This window comes from Odontomachus brunneus, unplaced genomic scaffold, assembly GCF_010583005.1.
Source record: "Odontomachus brunneus isolate Ranch 3 - 2012 unplaced genomic scaffold, Obru_v1 Obru_scaffold_283, whole genome shotgun sequence".
Lineage (NCBI taxonomy): Eukaryota > Metazoa > Arthropoda > Insecta > Hymenoptera > Formicidae > Odontomachus > Odontomachus brunneus.
In genome coordinates, this window is record NW_022639733.1 from 258,334 (window position 1) to 273,457 (window position 15,124).

The 15,124-nt window shown below is 32.0% G+C and overlaps 4 protein-coding genes across 6 annotated transcripts; 2 read left to right on the forward strand and 2 right to left on the reverse strand.

Annotated features, from left to right (window-relative positions):
* The first annotated feature begins 760 nt into the window (after positions 1-760).
* LOC116853176 (mitochondrial ribosome-associated GTPase 2) lies at positions 761-5,625 on the forward strand. Its single transcript, XM_032834111.1, has 9 exons — positions 761-1,099; positions 1,188-1,454; positions 1,637-2,180; positions 2,715-2,829; positions 2,893-3,012; positions 3,569-3,907; positions 4,092-4,230; positions 4,297-4,529; positions 4,662-5,625. Exons 2-9 carry the CDS (start codon positions 1,277-1,279, stop codon positions 4,815-4,817), a joined length of 1,824 nt encoding a protein of 607 aa, XP_032690002.1. The 5' UTR covers positions 761-1,099; positions 1,188-1,276; the 3' UTR covers positions 4,818-5,625.
* On the reverse strand, positions 3,900-10,256 carry LOC116853170 (alanine--tRNA ligase, cytoplasmic). Of its 3 annotated transcripts, none has more exons than XM_032834103.1 (15): positions 10,066-10,217; positions 9,655-9,835; positions 9,374-9,562; positions 9,134-9,279; positions 8,694-8,885; positions 8,329-8,619; positions 8,141-8,250; positions 7,785-8,059; positions 7,336-7,659; positions 7,007-7,265; positions 6,658-6,910; positions 6,319-6,583; positions 5,948-6,232; positions 5,679-5,856; positions 3,900-5,556 (listed from the first exon to the last, which is right to left on the reverse strand). In XM_032834103.1, exons 2-15 carry the CDS (start codon positions 9,796-9,798, stop codon positions 4,880-4,882), a joined length of 3,588 nt encoding a protein of 1,195 aa, XP_032689994.1. In that variant the 5' UTR covers positions 9,799-9,835; positions 10,066-10,217; the 3' UTR covers positions 3,900-4,879. The 3 variants fall into 3 exon arrangements, with proteins under 3 accessions (XP_032689994.1, XP_032689993.1, XP_032689995.1); XM_032834102.1 differs by having other exon boundaries at positions 4,880-5,556; positions 10,110-10,256; XM_032834104.1 differs by having other exon boundaries at positions 5,148-5,290.
* A 61-nt stretch (positions 10,257-10,317) lies between these two features.
* On the forward strand, positions 10,318-11,114 carry LOC116853175 (probable 28S ribosomal protein S25, mitochondrial). Its single transcript, XM_032834110.1, has 3 exons — positions 10,318-10,488; positions 10,576-10,682; positions 10,789-11,114. The coding sequence occupies exons 1-3, from the start codon at positions 10,352-10,354 to the stop codon at positions 11,055-11,057; spliced, it is 513 nt and encodes a 170-aa protein (XP_032690001.1). The 5' UTR covers positions 10,318-10,351; the 3' UTR covers positions 11,058-11,114.
* Positions 11,115-11,279: 165 nt separating this feature from the next.
* On the reverse strand, positions 11,280-13,302 carry LOC116853174 (probable RNA-binding protein 18). Its single transcript, XM_032834109.1, has 5 exons — positions 12,909-13,302; positions 12,546-12,643; positions 12,213-12,426; positions 11,958-12,034; positions 11,280-11,873 (listed from the first exon to the last, which is right to left on the reverse strand). The coding sequence occupies exons 1-5, from the start codon at positions 12,912-12,914 to the stop codon at positions 11,657-11,659; spliced, it is 612 nt and encodes a 203-aa protein (XP_032690000.1). The 5' UTR covers positions 12,915-13,302; the 3' UTR covers positions 11,280-11,656.
* Positions 13,303-15,124: the final 1,822 nt, after the last annotated feature.

Sequence of the window (15,124 nt, forward strand, 5' to 3'; positions counted from 1 at the left end):
AAACAAAACTTTATATGTAGATTTCTTCTATGTAATTTCTCTCTCTTTCTTCCTCCCCCCTCTCTTTCTCACTCTCTTGCTCTTTCCCTCTCTCTTTTACTCTTTCCCTCCTTTGAGGAGAGATAAATTTTATTGCGTTTTTCATATGCTGGAATGTCAAATTTTAATCTTTCTTCTCCTTCTGCTTTCATATGACCCAGTTATCATATAATTCCTGTTCCACAAACATGTGTTAAATTTTTGTTGTCCTGTGATCCATCCACTAACATGACCGCCATTATACAAAAATTGCGATTCTCACATATCGATCGAAGATCGATATGTTCGATATAGGCGCGACACATAAAGTATGACTATAATTTATACATATTAAATCGTACAAAATATACAAACATTCTGGTATCTATAAGTATTAAATTTGCTACGATAAATATAACTTAATATAACAGTTATACACTTCGTATAATCATTATACTAAGCACAGAACTTTACCCACATTCTCGACAATACGTTCCATATAAATTAACATTTATAGACAATATTTTTGCAAAAATACTCGGAACATATCTTCTACATGCTCGATGATGTTTATTTATGAGAAGAATCGCTAAAAAATTCGTCTTTACCAAACTCAAAATAACGAGAAATATCTGATAGTTGTAGTTTGGGTTAGGCACGTCGCCATTACAAAGTTCCTGATTCTTGAAGGATGAACACAATCGACAAAAATAATCGATTACGAAAAATATCGATTATATCTTAAAAACATTGAAAATTGATTTATTTTAGATCTTTTCGTATTTATTTAATATATAATAAATATGAAAATATATAATTAACAGTATCTAATTGGTCTTATAGACTTGCTCTTGACTGAAAAAGAAAGAGGGAGAGAAAAATAGAGAGAAAGAGATTAATAGAAAGAGAAAGAGTGAGAGAGGAACTACAACTTCGATGTATTGTCCATCTTTATCATACTTGTTAGCTTATTTTCATATTTTGTAGTAAATATAAATGTAATGCGAAAAATATATTTTATTTGATAAGATTGATTATCAATAACTATCGGCTCTAACGATAGAGATATATAGAATAAAAGGTTAGTCATATTTATCGTATTTCATAGCATTTATGATAGGTTATGTTCCCAACTAATCTGTATTCCTAATCTGATATGTTTTCAATAGTCTTTATATTCTACATCTACCTGGAAAGAAAAGCATTTATCTATAATATATAACTCATGTATAAAATTCTGTTACGTTGACAAACAAGGATGGAGATATCAGTATTTAATAAAAATGACTCTGTATTGCTAGTGGGAGAAGGCAATTTTTCGTTTTCTGTGGCATTATTACAACAAAATTTAAACATCAGTTTTATTGCCACCTGTTATGAATCCAGTACGAGTCAAGAAGCTACAAAGAAAAACGTAGAACATCTTCAAAATAATGGTTAGTATAATTCATTAAATTTTCATTAAATCTGTAAATTTATTTAATTAATGTCAATATTTAAAATAAAACATTCTCATTCTATAATAAATTTTGAATTACACTTTTGTTAAATATCAAAATATATGAATGTAATATTTTTATTTGTGAGTTGTGAAAAGGAAACGTGCTTTTCTTTTCAGGTATTTGTGTATTATTTGGCATAGATGCAACAAAATTGGAAGAGTATCCCTTACTGAAATCTGAACTGTTTGATAAAATTATTTTTAACTTTCCTCATGTTGGTGGTAAAATGAAAATTGAAAAAAATAGAGACTTACTGAAAAACTTTTTTGTATCTTCTGCAAAGATGATAAAAGAGAATGGTCAAGTATTAGTGACATTATGCAAGGGTCAAGGAGGAACATCTATGGACAATCCTAAGAGACGTTGGGACGATTCTTGGAAAATTGTAGAAATGGCAGCACATGGAAATTTAATATTAACAAGAATAGAACCTTTTTTATGGCAATGTTTTCAAGATTATATTGTAACAGGATATCGCAGTTTAGAGAAACAATTTCATACAGCTGGCTCATTGACACATTTTTTTACAAAAAGCGAGCAGCCTACAATATATAACATTGCACCTAGTAGTAAAATAGATACTTTTAAACATGATATGGACGATATTACATGGAAAGAGATAACAAGCAATGTCCAAAACATATCAGATTATGATATCAAGTGCATTTATCCATGTACTTTTACATTTGATTTAAATTTATCTTCTGACATAGATTTTAATACTGCTGAGTTTTATCAATTATTATATAACTGTGCAGGATCTATTATTGACAATATTTGTTTGATTGATTATTACTTGTCTCCTATTGACCACAAAATAAAGAGAACCTACAGAATAAATTATAAATCTAACTTCCTGCCACTGTATAGAAAAAGAGTTATTGAATTACATCAAAATGCAATTTCAAATTTTATAGAAGATAAATTTAATGTTACTGTTTCAAGATAATCTGAATATGTAACTGATTGTATAATTATCAATGAGTAAATATATTTTATTAAAACGATATATGTATAAATTAATTTATTGATATACATAATGAGATTTTCACAAAATTTCACCATCTGTAATTACTTTCAGATGCATTGTCTTCGTCGTTTGAGAAATTTTTCTGTATATAATATAGTTCAAAGACAACTCATAAATTGTACTGAACAGAAGAGATATGAAGTTTCAAATGGAAACATATTCAGGATGCTGTGTGTCACTACATGTACTCGTGAACAAGAGTCTGTAGCTAAACCTTTACGTAGTACAAAACAAAAATCAAAACATAACAATCGACAACATTTTGTGGATATAAAACAGGTAAGATGAACATTATTCGACTTATTATTATTAGTCTGTGAATATATACTTATTGTTTATTAGGTCAGAACAGTTGGAGGAAAAGGTGGAGATGGAGAAATAACATTTTTACGATTGTGGGTCAATGATCGAGCCGGACCCGATGGAGGTGACGGTGGAAACGGCGGTCATGTAATATTTAAGGTAAGATTGTTACAGTTAAAACGAGATAAAATATAAAGAATTTAAATTTTGTTTATAATTTGTGTTGTATGGATTTGTACACAAGATAAATTAGATATCCGGCAATCTAATTTGTACAATATACCAGACTGTGTACATAATATATAGTGGATAGTATGCTTTCCATTTAATAACAAATCGACAAATATTCAGTCTTTGTTCCATATTCAATGAGTAACTAATAGCGGATTCGGTCACCTGCACTACACCAGGTCAGTGCACACTGAAGGCTGCTACACATAAAATATCAAAACATGGCATAACAGAAGGATTTTGATATAGAAACAGTTAATATATATTCTACTAATGTGATAATATCATTGTTAGGTATTTAATAATTCAAAATGCTCATATTATTTCTTATTTAAATGATTATTTCATGTAACAATCTTTAATATGCACTGACCCGGTATAGTGTGGATGACCAAATTCGCTATAAGATAGGATGATGCTTGTGTCAACTTATGTTATTAAATGGAAAACACTCAGTATATAATTATATAATTTCATTATACAGGCGACAAAGGATGTGAAAGATCTTCGCCATATACATCCTCTTGTTCAAGCTGGGGAGGGAGAGAGAGGTTACTCTAAGAGTTGCTTCGGTAAAAATGCAGAGCATAATATAGTAAAAGTGCCGATTGGCACAATAGTGCGTGATGTAACCTGCAAAATAGTATGTGACTTAAATCAAGAGGGAATGATGTTTATCGCCGCGAGAGGTGGTGCAGGTGGTCACGGAAATGCTTTTTTTAAATCGGATATACATCAATCACCTGAAATATGTGAATATGGCGCACTCGGGGAGGACTTACAATATGTATTAGAAATTAGAAGCATGGCCCACATTGGATTAGTAAGTATATTTTATGCTCAGATTCTTTTATTATAATAATTGTTGCTATAATAGTCGCTAGTATAATTTAAAAAAATACTATCGCTACTGCATACTGCAAGTATGCAGTTTATAATAGCAATTACAAAAAATTTGTTGTAAAAAATATTCAAAGATGCATAATACATTTCTGTTTCACATTTAGATTGGTTTGCCAAATGCTGGCAAAAGTACACTTTTACAGGCAATATCCAGAGCTAAACCAAAGATAGCTCCATATCCTTTTACTACCTTGAAACCTCACATTGGCATGATACAGTATGACGATTATGAACAAGTTGCAGGTAATTGATGCTTCAAATATAAGAACAAATCTTTCATTTTTATTCTGATCTTATTGTATATTTCAGTAGCCGATATGCCTGGTCTCATAGAAGATTCGCATAAGAACAAAGGTCTTGGTATCACTTTCCTCAAACATGCAGAACGGTGCGCTGCTTTAATGTTTATTATAGATATTACATTGGATGAACCGTGGAGAGCTTTGGAGGTTTTAAATTATGAAATTAATCAGTTTAACGAGAAACTAAACGATCGACCATGTCTTGTTGTGGCAAACAAGATGGACTTGCCAAATGCTGAGGTGAGAAAGTGAAATTAAAACTTTTTAAGTGCTTTTCTTCTTTCAGAAAAGTTTAATAAGTCCTTATACTCCACTCTCTCATCTTCTCTTACTTGCTATAGCAATAACAGTCACGATTTTTTCGTTTTTCAGGTTAATTTAAAATTACTCAAAGAACATACAAATATACCAATAATTCCTATCTCTGCCAAAATGGGCACCAATGTCTCCATATTATTAAGAGAGATTAGAATATTATATGATAGTTTTAAAGTAAATAACACAGAAGAAAATAATGAACTTGGGTAATAAAGAATTCTGGTAAAATCGTGTACAAAATTAGTGATTAATTGATTCTTAACACAATAATGTTAATAGCGCACAGGTTTTGCGCAAAATATAAAATTCTTTACTACAGACCTTACTTGTGGTTGATTCAAGATCGTTGAAAACCACCTGTTTAAGTTCATATATGATTTTCTATGATGTGAATCAAACACGTGCTCATATAGAGGTAACAAGACAGTAAAAACTGATATATCGGCAAGAGTGATTCTTTCTCCTACTAAGTATGTTTTTGTATATAATATACCATCTAATCTTTTTAAATCGCGTAGAAGGTCTTCCTTAGAAAGCTTTGAGTTTGCTTTCATATCTTTCGACATAGATACTCCAAATGCTGGAAGTACCCAAGCGGTGACTGCTGGTAAAATGTGATTTTGCGAGTAGCTCACCCATTGCAAAACCTGACTGGACGCAAACAAATCATCATCACGCCGCAACTGTGAATTTGACAAAAAGAATGCAATAGCACTGCCGTTACATAACGTAACATCGCCTGTCTCTAATATCACATTGCTAGAACTTTTATCATTGTCGACTTGCTTTACAGACACGCATTTGCCACTATATTGCGCGATTATTTGTGCTAAGTAGCACTTAGTACTGCCGATGTTCGCGTAAAGTATCAATTTTGATGAACATTCCGTGTTAAGTGATCGATTGCCACTTTCGGAAGTCTTAAAAGTATTGTTAGCTGTTTTATTGTCTGAAAACAGACACAGTTCCTGATTGCTACTTATAATATTTATGAAATATATTACTACTCTCTATTATATTTTTATGTTACGAAATATCTATGCAATTTCATAGCACCAATTCTCTACTCACCCGTAATTCCAAGTTTCTGGTTAGCAAATTCATTGGCCTTGTGTACTATTTCGTTTAAGCATGCTATATTAATACCAGAAGCTTGCGCGGATTCAGACTTTCCTCCTCCTTTGCCTTGCATCATAGGTGTAATTGCTTGGATCCATTCATTTGCCTTTAATCCTTTTGATACTGCGGACTATACATAATTTTATTCAATATTATATTATTTTATTATTATTTTACACATTTGTTACTTTTATTATAATACTCCAAAATAATGATCTCACCTTAGGAACAGAACTCAAAGCAAATATTTTTTTGACATCCTGATCGACACTTATGAGCAAGGCGCTGGTTTCCGGCGATATAGTTCGAATTTTCTTCAATGCCGAATCTAGAGCTTTCGTATTACTGTACGCTTCCAGCACCTCGACTAACACCTGACATCCAACTTTAGACTGTATTATAGATTGTGCAGTTTCTACGACCGTGTTGGCAATAGCTATCTTTGCAGCTCGTTCTTTATTGTCAAGAGACTTCTTCAATTCCTTCAACATTTCGCGCATCTTATCCTGCACGCAGAAAGAAAAATTACTTTTATAATTATTCACCGGTATGCCAAGTGATAATCAATACACTTTAAGAAATATATAATTACCTTTCTCCATCCGGGTATTATAGCGTGCGATATGTCCTCCGTCAATTCTACTATTTTCTTAACGTAGTCTTTCGAATTTGCTCCAGACTTGTCGGTTTCGATCGTCGTTTGAAGCTGAGTCAATTGATTTTGCAACAATGTTGCCTTTTTAAGAGCCTTAGCTGCTTCTGGTCCAGTGAGCGCTACTATGCGTCTGATACCTTTCGCGATAGCTTCCTCGCTGGCTATAATGAAGTCGCCTATGTGTCCAGTATAATGCAAATGCCTATAAAACAAGTCACGAATTTGAGAAAGTGCATATGATTGTAAAACTCGTAATTTTACATAAACAACACTTACGTGCCACCGCAAAATTCTACACTGGTTTGCGTAGCGGCGGAACTCAAAGGATTCTTCTCTAGATCTTCAACTGGCACGCCCATACTAACAACACGTACCGGATCAGGATACGTTTCCTCAAACATTGCACGTAAACCCTGAATAGTTTTCGCCAGAGCCAAGTTACTTTCTTTAGCATAAATCTCTTTATTGTCCTTGATCATATTGTTTGTGATATTCTCTGTATTCTTTACTTGTTCCGTTGTCATAGGTCCTACCGTGGAAAATTAATAATAATAATTCACATGATATAATTACGTTTTTTACACACTGCTGAACAGACCTACATTTCTCGGCAATTTTCACGTACCTTTGTTTGTAAAATCAAAACGGAGTCTATCAGGTGCAACTAATGATCCTTTCTGATCGGCTTCGGTTCCCAGAACTTTTCTGAGTGCATGATTCAGGGCGTGCGTAGCGCTGTGATTAGCCATTACGAGTCGTCTGCGCGCATTATCTACATTTGCATGGACTCTATCGCCTTTTCTCAATGTGCCCTCGCCCACAGTACCAATGTGTAATACGTAACCGGCTCTGACTTGAACGTTCTTCACTCGTATCTCTGTGGCCTTTAAAACAGTGTAACATTAACTATTACCGCGTTTTCGGTCACACAGAATCAAACAAATTGATCTTTACCTCATCATCGACTTTTACTAAGAATCCTTCATCATATATTTGTCCTCCTTGCTCCGCATAAAAATTGGTCTTGTCTAACAGAATGCCAACTTCTTCGCCGGAAGATACTTCATCGACGAAAGTCTTAGCGCGTCTGAGTGCGATCACCGTGCCCGTGCATGGTGCAAATTCGTACTCTTTGTACACAGTGGTACTGATTACCTTGTAATTGTATTTAGCAGTATCATCCGTAGGTTTAATACCTTGTTTTTGCAGTTCAGTGATGGAATGGACATCTAAATTAATTTGGTCGTCCACTCCGCCAGCTTTACTTTGGGAAATTAACTGTAATTGTGAAAATATTGATGAGGAATGTAAATAAAACAACACTTATCATTATATGCTGTATAGATTAATTGCACAATGAAATATAATACAGAATAGATTAATTACACAATGGAATATAATACCTGTGCTTGCTTTTTAGATTCTTCATATCCTGCCATGTCAATTTTTAATCCTTTTTCTTCAGTCATCAGTTGTGTGAGATCTATTGGGAAACCATAAGTGTCGTATAAGCGCCATGCAACATCACCTGGTACAGTGTCATTCGATTCCAATTTTGCTATCGTTCTATTCAGTAAATTACGACCGCGCAATAGAGTTTTCAAAAATTGGGTTTCTTCCTCATTCACGATATCAATTATACTTTGTGGATCTTTTGTTACTTCCGGGAAAACTTCACCTGTAACAGCAAATGATTAATTTCGGCAAAAATCATAAGTAAAAAAAAATCAATTCTTTTTATCACAATAAAAAGATTTACCGAGAAGCTCTACAACTACGTTTATCAGAGATCCAAAGAACCCTGGTTTAGCATTTAATTTCTCTGTTGCGTAGCGTACAGCACGCCGTAAAATTCTTCTCAAGACGTATCTATGGCATGATAGAAAGAAAATATATTACATCAAGAAGTACAAAAAAGCAAAAATATTTCTTAATAATTCTACTTACCCCCTACCAGTGTTATCAGGCATTCCACCATCCGCAAGAGCAATTGTGATAGTTCTAGCGTGATCAGCTAAAACTCTATATGCCATATCGACTCCATTAACATCGTCGGCTCCTATCTTACCTTGATAAGGTGGTGCACCTGTACCTTTCTCAATTGCAGCGAACAAAGGCATAAATAAGTCTGTATCGTAATTAGCACGTTTATTTTGAATCACTGACACCAATCGTTCTAGACCCAGACCACAGTCTATATGCTTTTTTGGTAATGATTTCAAATTACCATCTGTTTCCCTGTATACCATTAATAAGAACTAAGAAAAATTTGTTAAACTTAAAATATATAAGAATCTTGTAGAATGTTTTACCTGTTAAATTGAATGAATACTAGATTCCAGATTTCTAACACATCAGGATCATCCATGTTTACAAGATGAGCTGCTTCTCTATTACCAATGCGATCATAATGTAGTTCACTGCATGGTCCACAGGGTCCAGTTTCACCCATTTCCCAAAAATTATCTTTCATATTTCCTGGTAAAACATGCGAGGCTGGTATTCTATAAATTTTGTAATGCAAAATTATTCTTTACTATTAAATAAAAGTTGATATAGAAGTATAATATATTGATATAAATAATTGAATATAATATATCGATAAAAATGTAATATTCATAAAAAAAAATTAAAAAATTAGTGGAAAAAATCACACAAAGATAAAATTATTTTATAAAATTTAAAATAATGTGCAAAATTACTAATAAACAGTTTTTTCTACAATAAGCTTAATTTTAAAGTGATTAAATACCCAAGGGAAAGCCATAATTCCTTGCACTCATCATCAGGTGCTAATCCATTCTTTTCATCACCACCAAAATATGTTACATATAATCTGTCAGCTGATAGCTTCAACACTTCTGTTAAAAATTCCCAAGCCCAAGAACATATCTCTTTCTAAAAGTATAAAAACATATACTTTATGATTTATTATATATTAACATATGGAAGAATTAATTGCCTGTTCACTATACATAATACAGAAGATTACCTTGAAATAGTCTCCAAAAGACCAATTTCCCATCATTTCAAAAAATGTATGATGATATACATCTTTACCAACGTCATCTAAATCATTATGTTTGCCACCAGCTCTAATACACTTTTGACTATTAACAACACGTACCCATTTTGCCATATCACTATTAGGATCAACTGTCCCCAGAAATATAGGTTTAAACTAAAAAATATATTAGCAATAAAATATAAATTAATTATATAAAATATTAGATAATACAGCATTAGATGCATAAGTTAAAATTATATCAATACTTGATTCATTCCAGCATTCGTAAAGAGCAAAGTTGGATCATCATGAGGTATGGTTGAACTTGAATGTATATATTCATGTCCTTTGTTTTTGAAGAAGTCAATATAAGCTTGTCGTATCTGTTTTGCAGTCATAGTAGTTAACATTTTAATATCCTAGAACCTCTCTTCAACTTCTGTAAAGCTGTAACAATATATTCAATTATGCTGTAATATGATATTTGCCATATGTTCTCAAATTGCATCAGCTGTTCAGATAAAAAAAATTATAAATCTAGATGAGGAAATCTGAGGAAATAAAATAGTTCCTTTTAAACGAGATACAAACATATTTTATAATCATTGAGAATATACCAAATTTACCAAATTAATAAGAGGAACTAATCACAGTTTAATGCAAAGAGAGAAACTTACATTCAGGACAAACACGGAAGTCTCGTCAAACACAGGTGGCTTACACGACTGATATCCACTGGTATCAATAACGGAGTTAATGACAATGTGTGCGTAAAAGAAAGTAAAAAAATTTAGAGCACATGTACAATACACACTTGCAATTGTGATTTCGTGCCGGCAAGCGGAAAAAATCAGTCCGCCGTTACCGGTATCTATCACCTGAAACGACGGCGAACAGTCTGCTAAACCGGCTACTCTCGTCTGAGTATGCTTGATAAGTAAACAATAAGTAAAATCACGTAAAATGCCGTTTATGATAGGTAAAGATCCTGTGCGGCGAACGATACAATATTTAATGTCTGGCAGGTTAATCCTGAAGGATAAAATACAGATATTATCTATCAATTATAACTCGCGAGGTGAACATCATAAAGGTGCAAGGTAAAGTTTTAGGTTATATACGAAGTTCTGCTTAGTGCAGTATCTAATGTATCTATTTTTATCTATTTTTTTTTATTTTCTTCACAGAGATTTCGTATATTGGCATGTATGCCAAGTACAACATAAAAATCCAAATGTACAAATAGCTACTATTAAAAACATGACACCATCACCGTTCATAAAATGCTATTATGGTAATTAAGATTTGAAATCATTATTTCAAACAAAATTTATTTGTGATTGAGTAACAAATTTGAAAGTAAGCTGTACAATGTGAAAAATTATATATATGCTTTACAGAAGATGGCAAGACAATGTTAATAGATATAGATAGCAAGACTAAAGACGAAATACTTCAACATCTTATAAGAGTCATAGGAAAATCAAAGGATGTATTAGCCAAGGAAGCTATTGCACAAGAAAAAAAAGAAAATCCAGCAAATTTTGGTGTTGGTTGTGTAAAAAGTTGTATGTGTAATATCTTTGGACAAGTACCTTGTCCTTCTGTAGTACCTCTACCAGATCACATGCGTGCGAAGAAAATATTTGAGAAACTAAACAATCAATAGACAAGTTATGTATTAAAAATTTTTTATTATTAAATAAATGCATGAATTTCAGTTTTATTTGTTTCCAATTTTAAATATTTTCTTTAGAGAAGTGAAAAAAAATTAAAATCATGCAAATATCTTATAATTGTTATGTGTTACACCATGTACTATACATACATGTTCTTGTGTATTCATAAGCACAAAGATGGAAATTAATTTATACATTTTATATTCCAAAGCTTGTCACATGTGCGTTCATTATAGAAAAAGACCCATACATTATGAAAATACACTCACACATCAATTTACATATATCGAGCATTATATCATTGATGACTTAAAATATTTGTAGCTTTAGTATGTTTCATACATTTACGTAGGAATCAATTTGCATTTGCTCTATCCGCAATTTAGGAATCGTATTTCGTATTTTCTGAAGAATAAAATATTTTTACAAATATACAAAATCCTCTGATATGACAAAACAGAACCTTTGATGAACAATATACATATTAAATATAGATTATTATATGAATATAAATATCATGATCACGAGAGAAACAAATGTAATAATGGATTATTAAATAAAAGAAATATGAATATATAAATGATAGTAATTATCTTCTTGATTTATGACGATTATATGGTTTGTTATTATGGTAATAACTACCACGACTATGATAACGTGTAGAAGTGGACGGTTTTTGATTTTCAGCTCTCTGATAGAGATGCATAATTGGCGAGCCCTCCAATGGTTTATTCAACTCAAACTCCTCTTCTGACTCTTTCATCAGTTTGAGTTTTGCTTGAATTGCTTGAATTTTTGTTTCACGACTGCAAACAACATATTAATGCAACTTCTATTTATACAGACTTTACTTTTGTTATTTAAAGAAAGTATTGAACTGTTATATGTACCTTATCTTTTTGTCTTCCTTTTTTGCACCAGCTAAGGCAGGAATATCTATTTTTGGTTTTGGCTTATCCATTTCAGACTAAATAAAAATAAAAATTAGTTTATTTATTGTACTTAAATTATATTTACAATTAAATACTAATTAGAAAAATTATAAGATTTTAACGTTTGATAATGATAAGATATATATCATGCATAATTGAAATTCACAGAAAGTATAAATCTGAAAACATGTGACAAATACAAATGTACTGTACCTCACTAACACTATGTGCCCATCTGACAATAATATTCTTAGCTCCAACTTTCAAGTTATGTAAAGTCTCTTTTGCTGTTTTGGCATCTTGTATTGTTTTATAGGTAACAAATGCATATCCTCTTGGTTGACCAGCTTGAGGTCCCGACCGATGAAACAGTAGGTCGAACTTTTCGATTGTGCCATATTTTTGGACAAGTTTCAGGAGTTGGTACCGGTTGACAAAGAGAGAGTTAGTTTTTTCTCAGATTTTTCTAATATAAATTATAATATTCTTTGAAAAAAAGCATTATAAAATTGAGAGAAAAAATGTTGGAATTATATAAATACTTACTCATTAATTCTCAAATCTAAATTACCCACCCATAAGCGCCTGTCTTCGACTTGGTTTGACTTTATAGGTTCTAACGGAAGAGGAATTTTAGCAGGTGCCTGTAAATGACAAACATTGTTTTACTTGATTTATTTGACTTCTAAGTCTAATTTCAAAATAAACACAAGCTATTTAAAGCCTTTTGAACATACTGATACCTCACAGTTTAAAACTGAATTTAAATTACATATTCAAGCTTGAATTTTATTTAAATTTTAATTCAAACATTAATTTATATCGATATGTATTTATCAATTATTGTTATTGCTCATTATAAACTATAAAGAAACTAACCTAACCTATTTACATTAAAAACAAGCTTACCTCCATTCTGACGAGGCGAGGTTTGTTGTTATTGAATTAGTTAAATTAATATTGAGAAACCTTTTTTGTCGATATCGATCAGTAACTCTAATTAACAAAGCATCATTTGCTTCGAATTATTCATGAAACCTTACAGAAGCTACATTAATTGCTTGCTACAGAGTTTGCAACATTCAAAGGAAGATTCGAATATATACACTATTCGCTGTCATATCCGATAATTACTTTTAGAATGTGGCAAAGATGAAAAAGCTACACATTTCACGCGATTTTGCATTTTACAAGTAATTTATAACTCTCACATGTTTAATTTAATATTGATTTGTATTTTTTTGCAATATGGCACGACGAAATCACAGCAGGTCCGTCGGACTCATCGATGAACAGTACTACCTAAAAATTAAATGTCCGTCCGACTTGTCGTTGAGTCGTATTATGACCTAATGGCCGGTATTCATAATCCGATCTTATATTTAATTCGTATGTACTTGATCGGAAAAAAACTCCGGTTGGAAAACTATTCTTTTAAATCGTTTGTATTTCGTATGAAAAGTTTTGAAGTGCAATTAAAAAGATTTGTGAGTCATTCTATTACTTGTAATTAATTGTTCTTTTTTGGACCATGTATTTAGCCAAAAATAATGACTAGAAGTAAATTAAACAAAGGTTCGGTATTGTATCGTTTGTATTTCGTCTGAAGAGTTATGAAGTATCATTAAAAAGGTTTGTGAGTCATCCAAATAATTTTAATTAAATATTAAAAAATCATGTATTTGGCCGAAATATCGATCTCAAGTGCTGCTGTGGAAGGGGAGAGGTGCACTTGGACACGGTGTATTTGGACACAGCCAATCACAGCACCGTATGATTAGAGACATTTGTAGGGTCCCTTGGAACAGCGACTTGTGATTGGACTGTGTCCAATTGCCCCGTGTCCAACTGATATACACCCCTGTGGAAGTATTGTCAGGCACAATCGATGTACTATCTAGTATTTCAATATTCCTGATTCTTTTTCGGGTAATTATGTACAATAAGGCCTTTTTCGAATTTTGATATTTTTTGCAGCTTTTTTGGTAAAAATATTTATTTTGACTCCAACATTAATAATCAATCGGGAGAGTCCGAAAAATATGCAAGTTATATATTGTTTTAACTTTTTTTTAAATTTTTCTTTCACTTGTCAAACGTTGCTGTTTTCTCACAATTTAAACAAGTTACTGATCTTTTAATCACATTGGGCGCATTCAGTAGAAAAAGCGCTCAGTGAGCAATCAACGATTATTGGTTCTTGCTATTAGATCCCTAAATCTAGACCAATTACATTGACAAATTACTCAACTGTTGTGCAACTGTTGAGTCTGCTGAATGCAGCCAATGTAAATGGTCTAAAGTTAGGGATCTAACAGTAAGAACTAATAATCACTGACCGCTCACTGATCAACTATGGCTGTTTACGATAATTCGAGTTGGAGTAAGTACGAGTTAGTTTCACCAGAGCCGAGAAATATGATAGATACAACATCTAATATTTTCATGATTTATGACAACTCAATGCTGTCCGATAAATCGAGTAGAGTAGAGTTAGGGTAGTATAGCGGATAGTATATGAATTAACAGTATCAGGTAACATAGTTTCGTAAAATATATAACAATAATATTACGAAACAATGATTTATTACATTTTAGAAAAATTAGAAGCACTAAATTAAATTATGAAAAGATATCATGTATTTGTGAAATATTCAATAATAACAGATTAATAATAGGTTAGAATAATTGTTTTCTACTTTTGAATATTTTACAAATACATGATATCTTTTCATAATTTAATTTAGTGCTTCTAATTTTTCTAAAATGTAACAACTCATTGATTCGTAATATTATTGTTATATATTTTACGAAACTATGTTACCTGATATTGTTAATTCTTATACATATACTATCCACTATGTTATCCTAACTCTACTCGATTTATCGGACAGCATTGAGTTGTCATGAATCATGAAAATACTAGATGCTTGTGCCTATCATATTTTTCGGCTCTAGTGAAACTAACTCGTACTAACTCCAACTCGAATTATCGTAAACACCCAATGTTTCCTGAACGCAGCCATATCGTATTCTTCAAACCACGGATTAAGCTCTTTTTGATCCTCGTGCGATGAAAGTATCGGAAGCCTTTGCTCATCTCGAAGTTTCAAAAAATGCCGCAG

Excerpts from the sequence above, each read along its gene's own strand:
- LOC116853176 (XM_032834111.1), top strand. The coding sequence starts at position 1,277 with ATGGAGATATCAGTATTTAATAAAAATGACTCTGTATTGCTAGTGGGA. Across the intron at positions 2,181-2,714 it reads ATATCAGATTATGATATCAA|GATGCTGTGTGTCACTACAT; the intron begins GTGCATTTATCC and ends AAACATATTCAG. Across the intron at positions 2,830-2,892 it reads ATTTTGTGGATATAAAACAG|GTCAGAACAGTTGGAGGAAA; the intron begins GTAAGATGAACA and ends ATTGTTTATTAG.
- LOC116853170 (XM_032834103.1), bottom strand. The coding sequence starts at position 9,798 with ATGTTAACTACTATGACTGCAAAACAGATACGACAAGCTTATATTGAC. Across the intron at positions 8,251-8,328 it reads CCTGATAACACTGGTAGGGG|ATACGTCTTGAGAAGAATTT; the intron begins GTAAGTAGAATT and ends ATCATGCCATAG. Across the intron at positions 8,060-8,140 it reads CGTAGTTGTAGAGCTTCTCG|GTGAAGTTTTCCCGGAAGTA; the intron begins GTAAATCTTTTT and ends TTGCTGTTACAG.
- LOC116853175 (XM_032834110.1), top strand. The coding sequence starts at position 10,352 with ATGCCGTTTATGATAGGTAAAGATCCTGTGCGGCGAACGATACAATAT. Across the intron at positions 10,489-10,575 it reads GAACATCATAAAGGTGCAAG|AGATTTCGTATATTGGCATG; the intron begins GTAAAGTTTTAG and ends TTTTCTTCACAG. Across the intron at positions 10,683-10,788 it reads GTTCATAAAATGCTATTATG|AAGATGGCAAGACAATGTTA; the intron begins GTAATTAAGATT and ends TATGCTTTACAG.
- LOC116853174 (XM_032834109.1), bottom strand. Across the intron at positions 12,427-12,545 it reads TTAGATTTGAGAATTAATGA|GTACCAACTCCTGAAACTTG; the intron begins GTAAGTATTTAT and ends CTTTGTCAACCG. Across the intron at positions 11,874-11,957 it reads AAGGAAGACAAAAAGATAAG|TCGTGAAACAAAAATTCAAG; the intron begins GTACATATAACA and ends TGTTGTTTGCAG.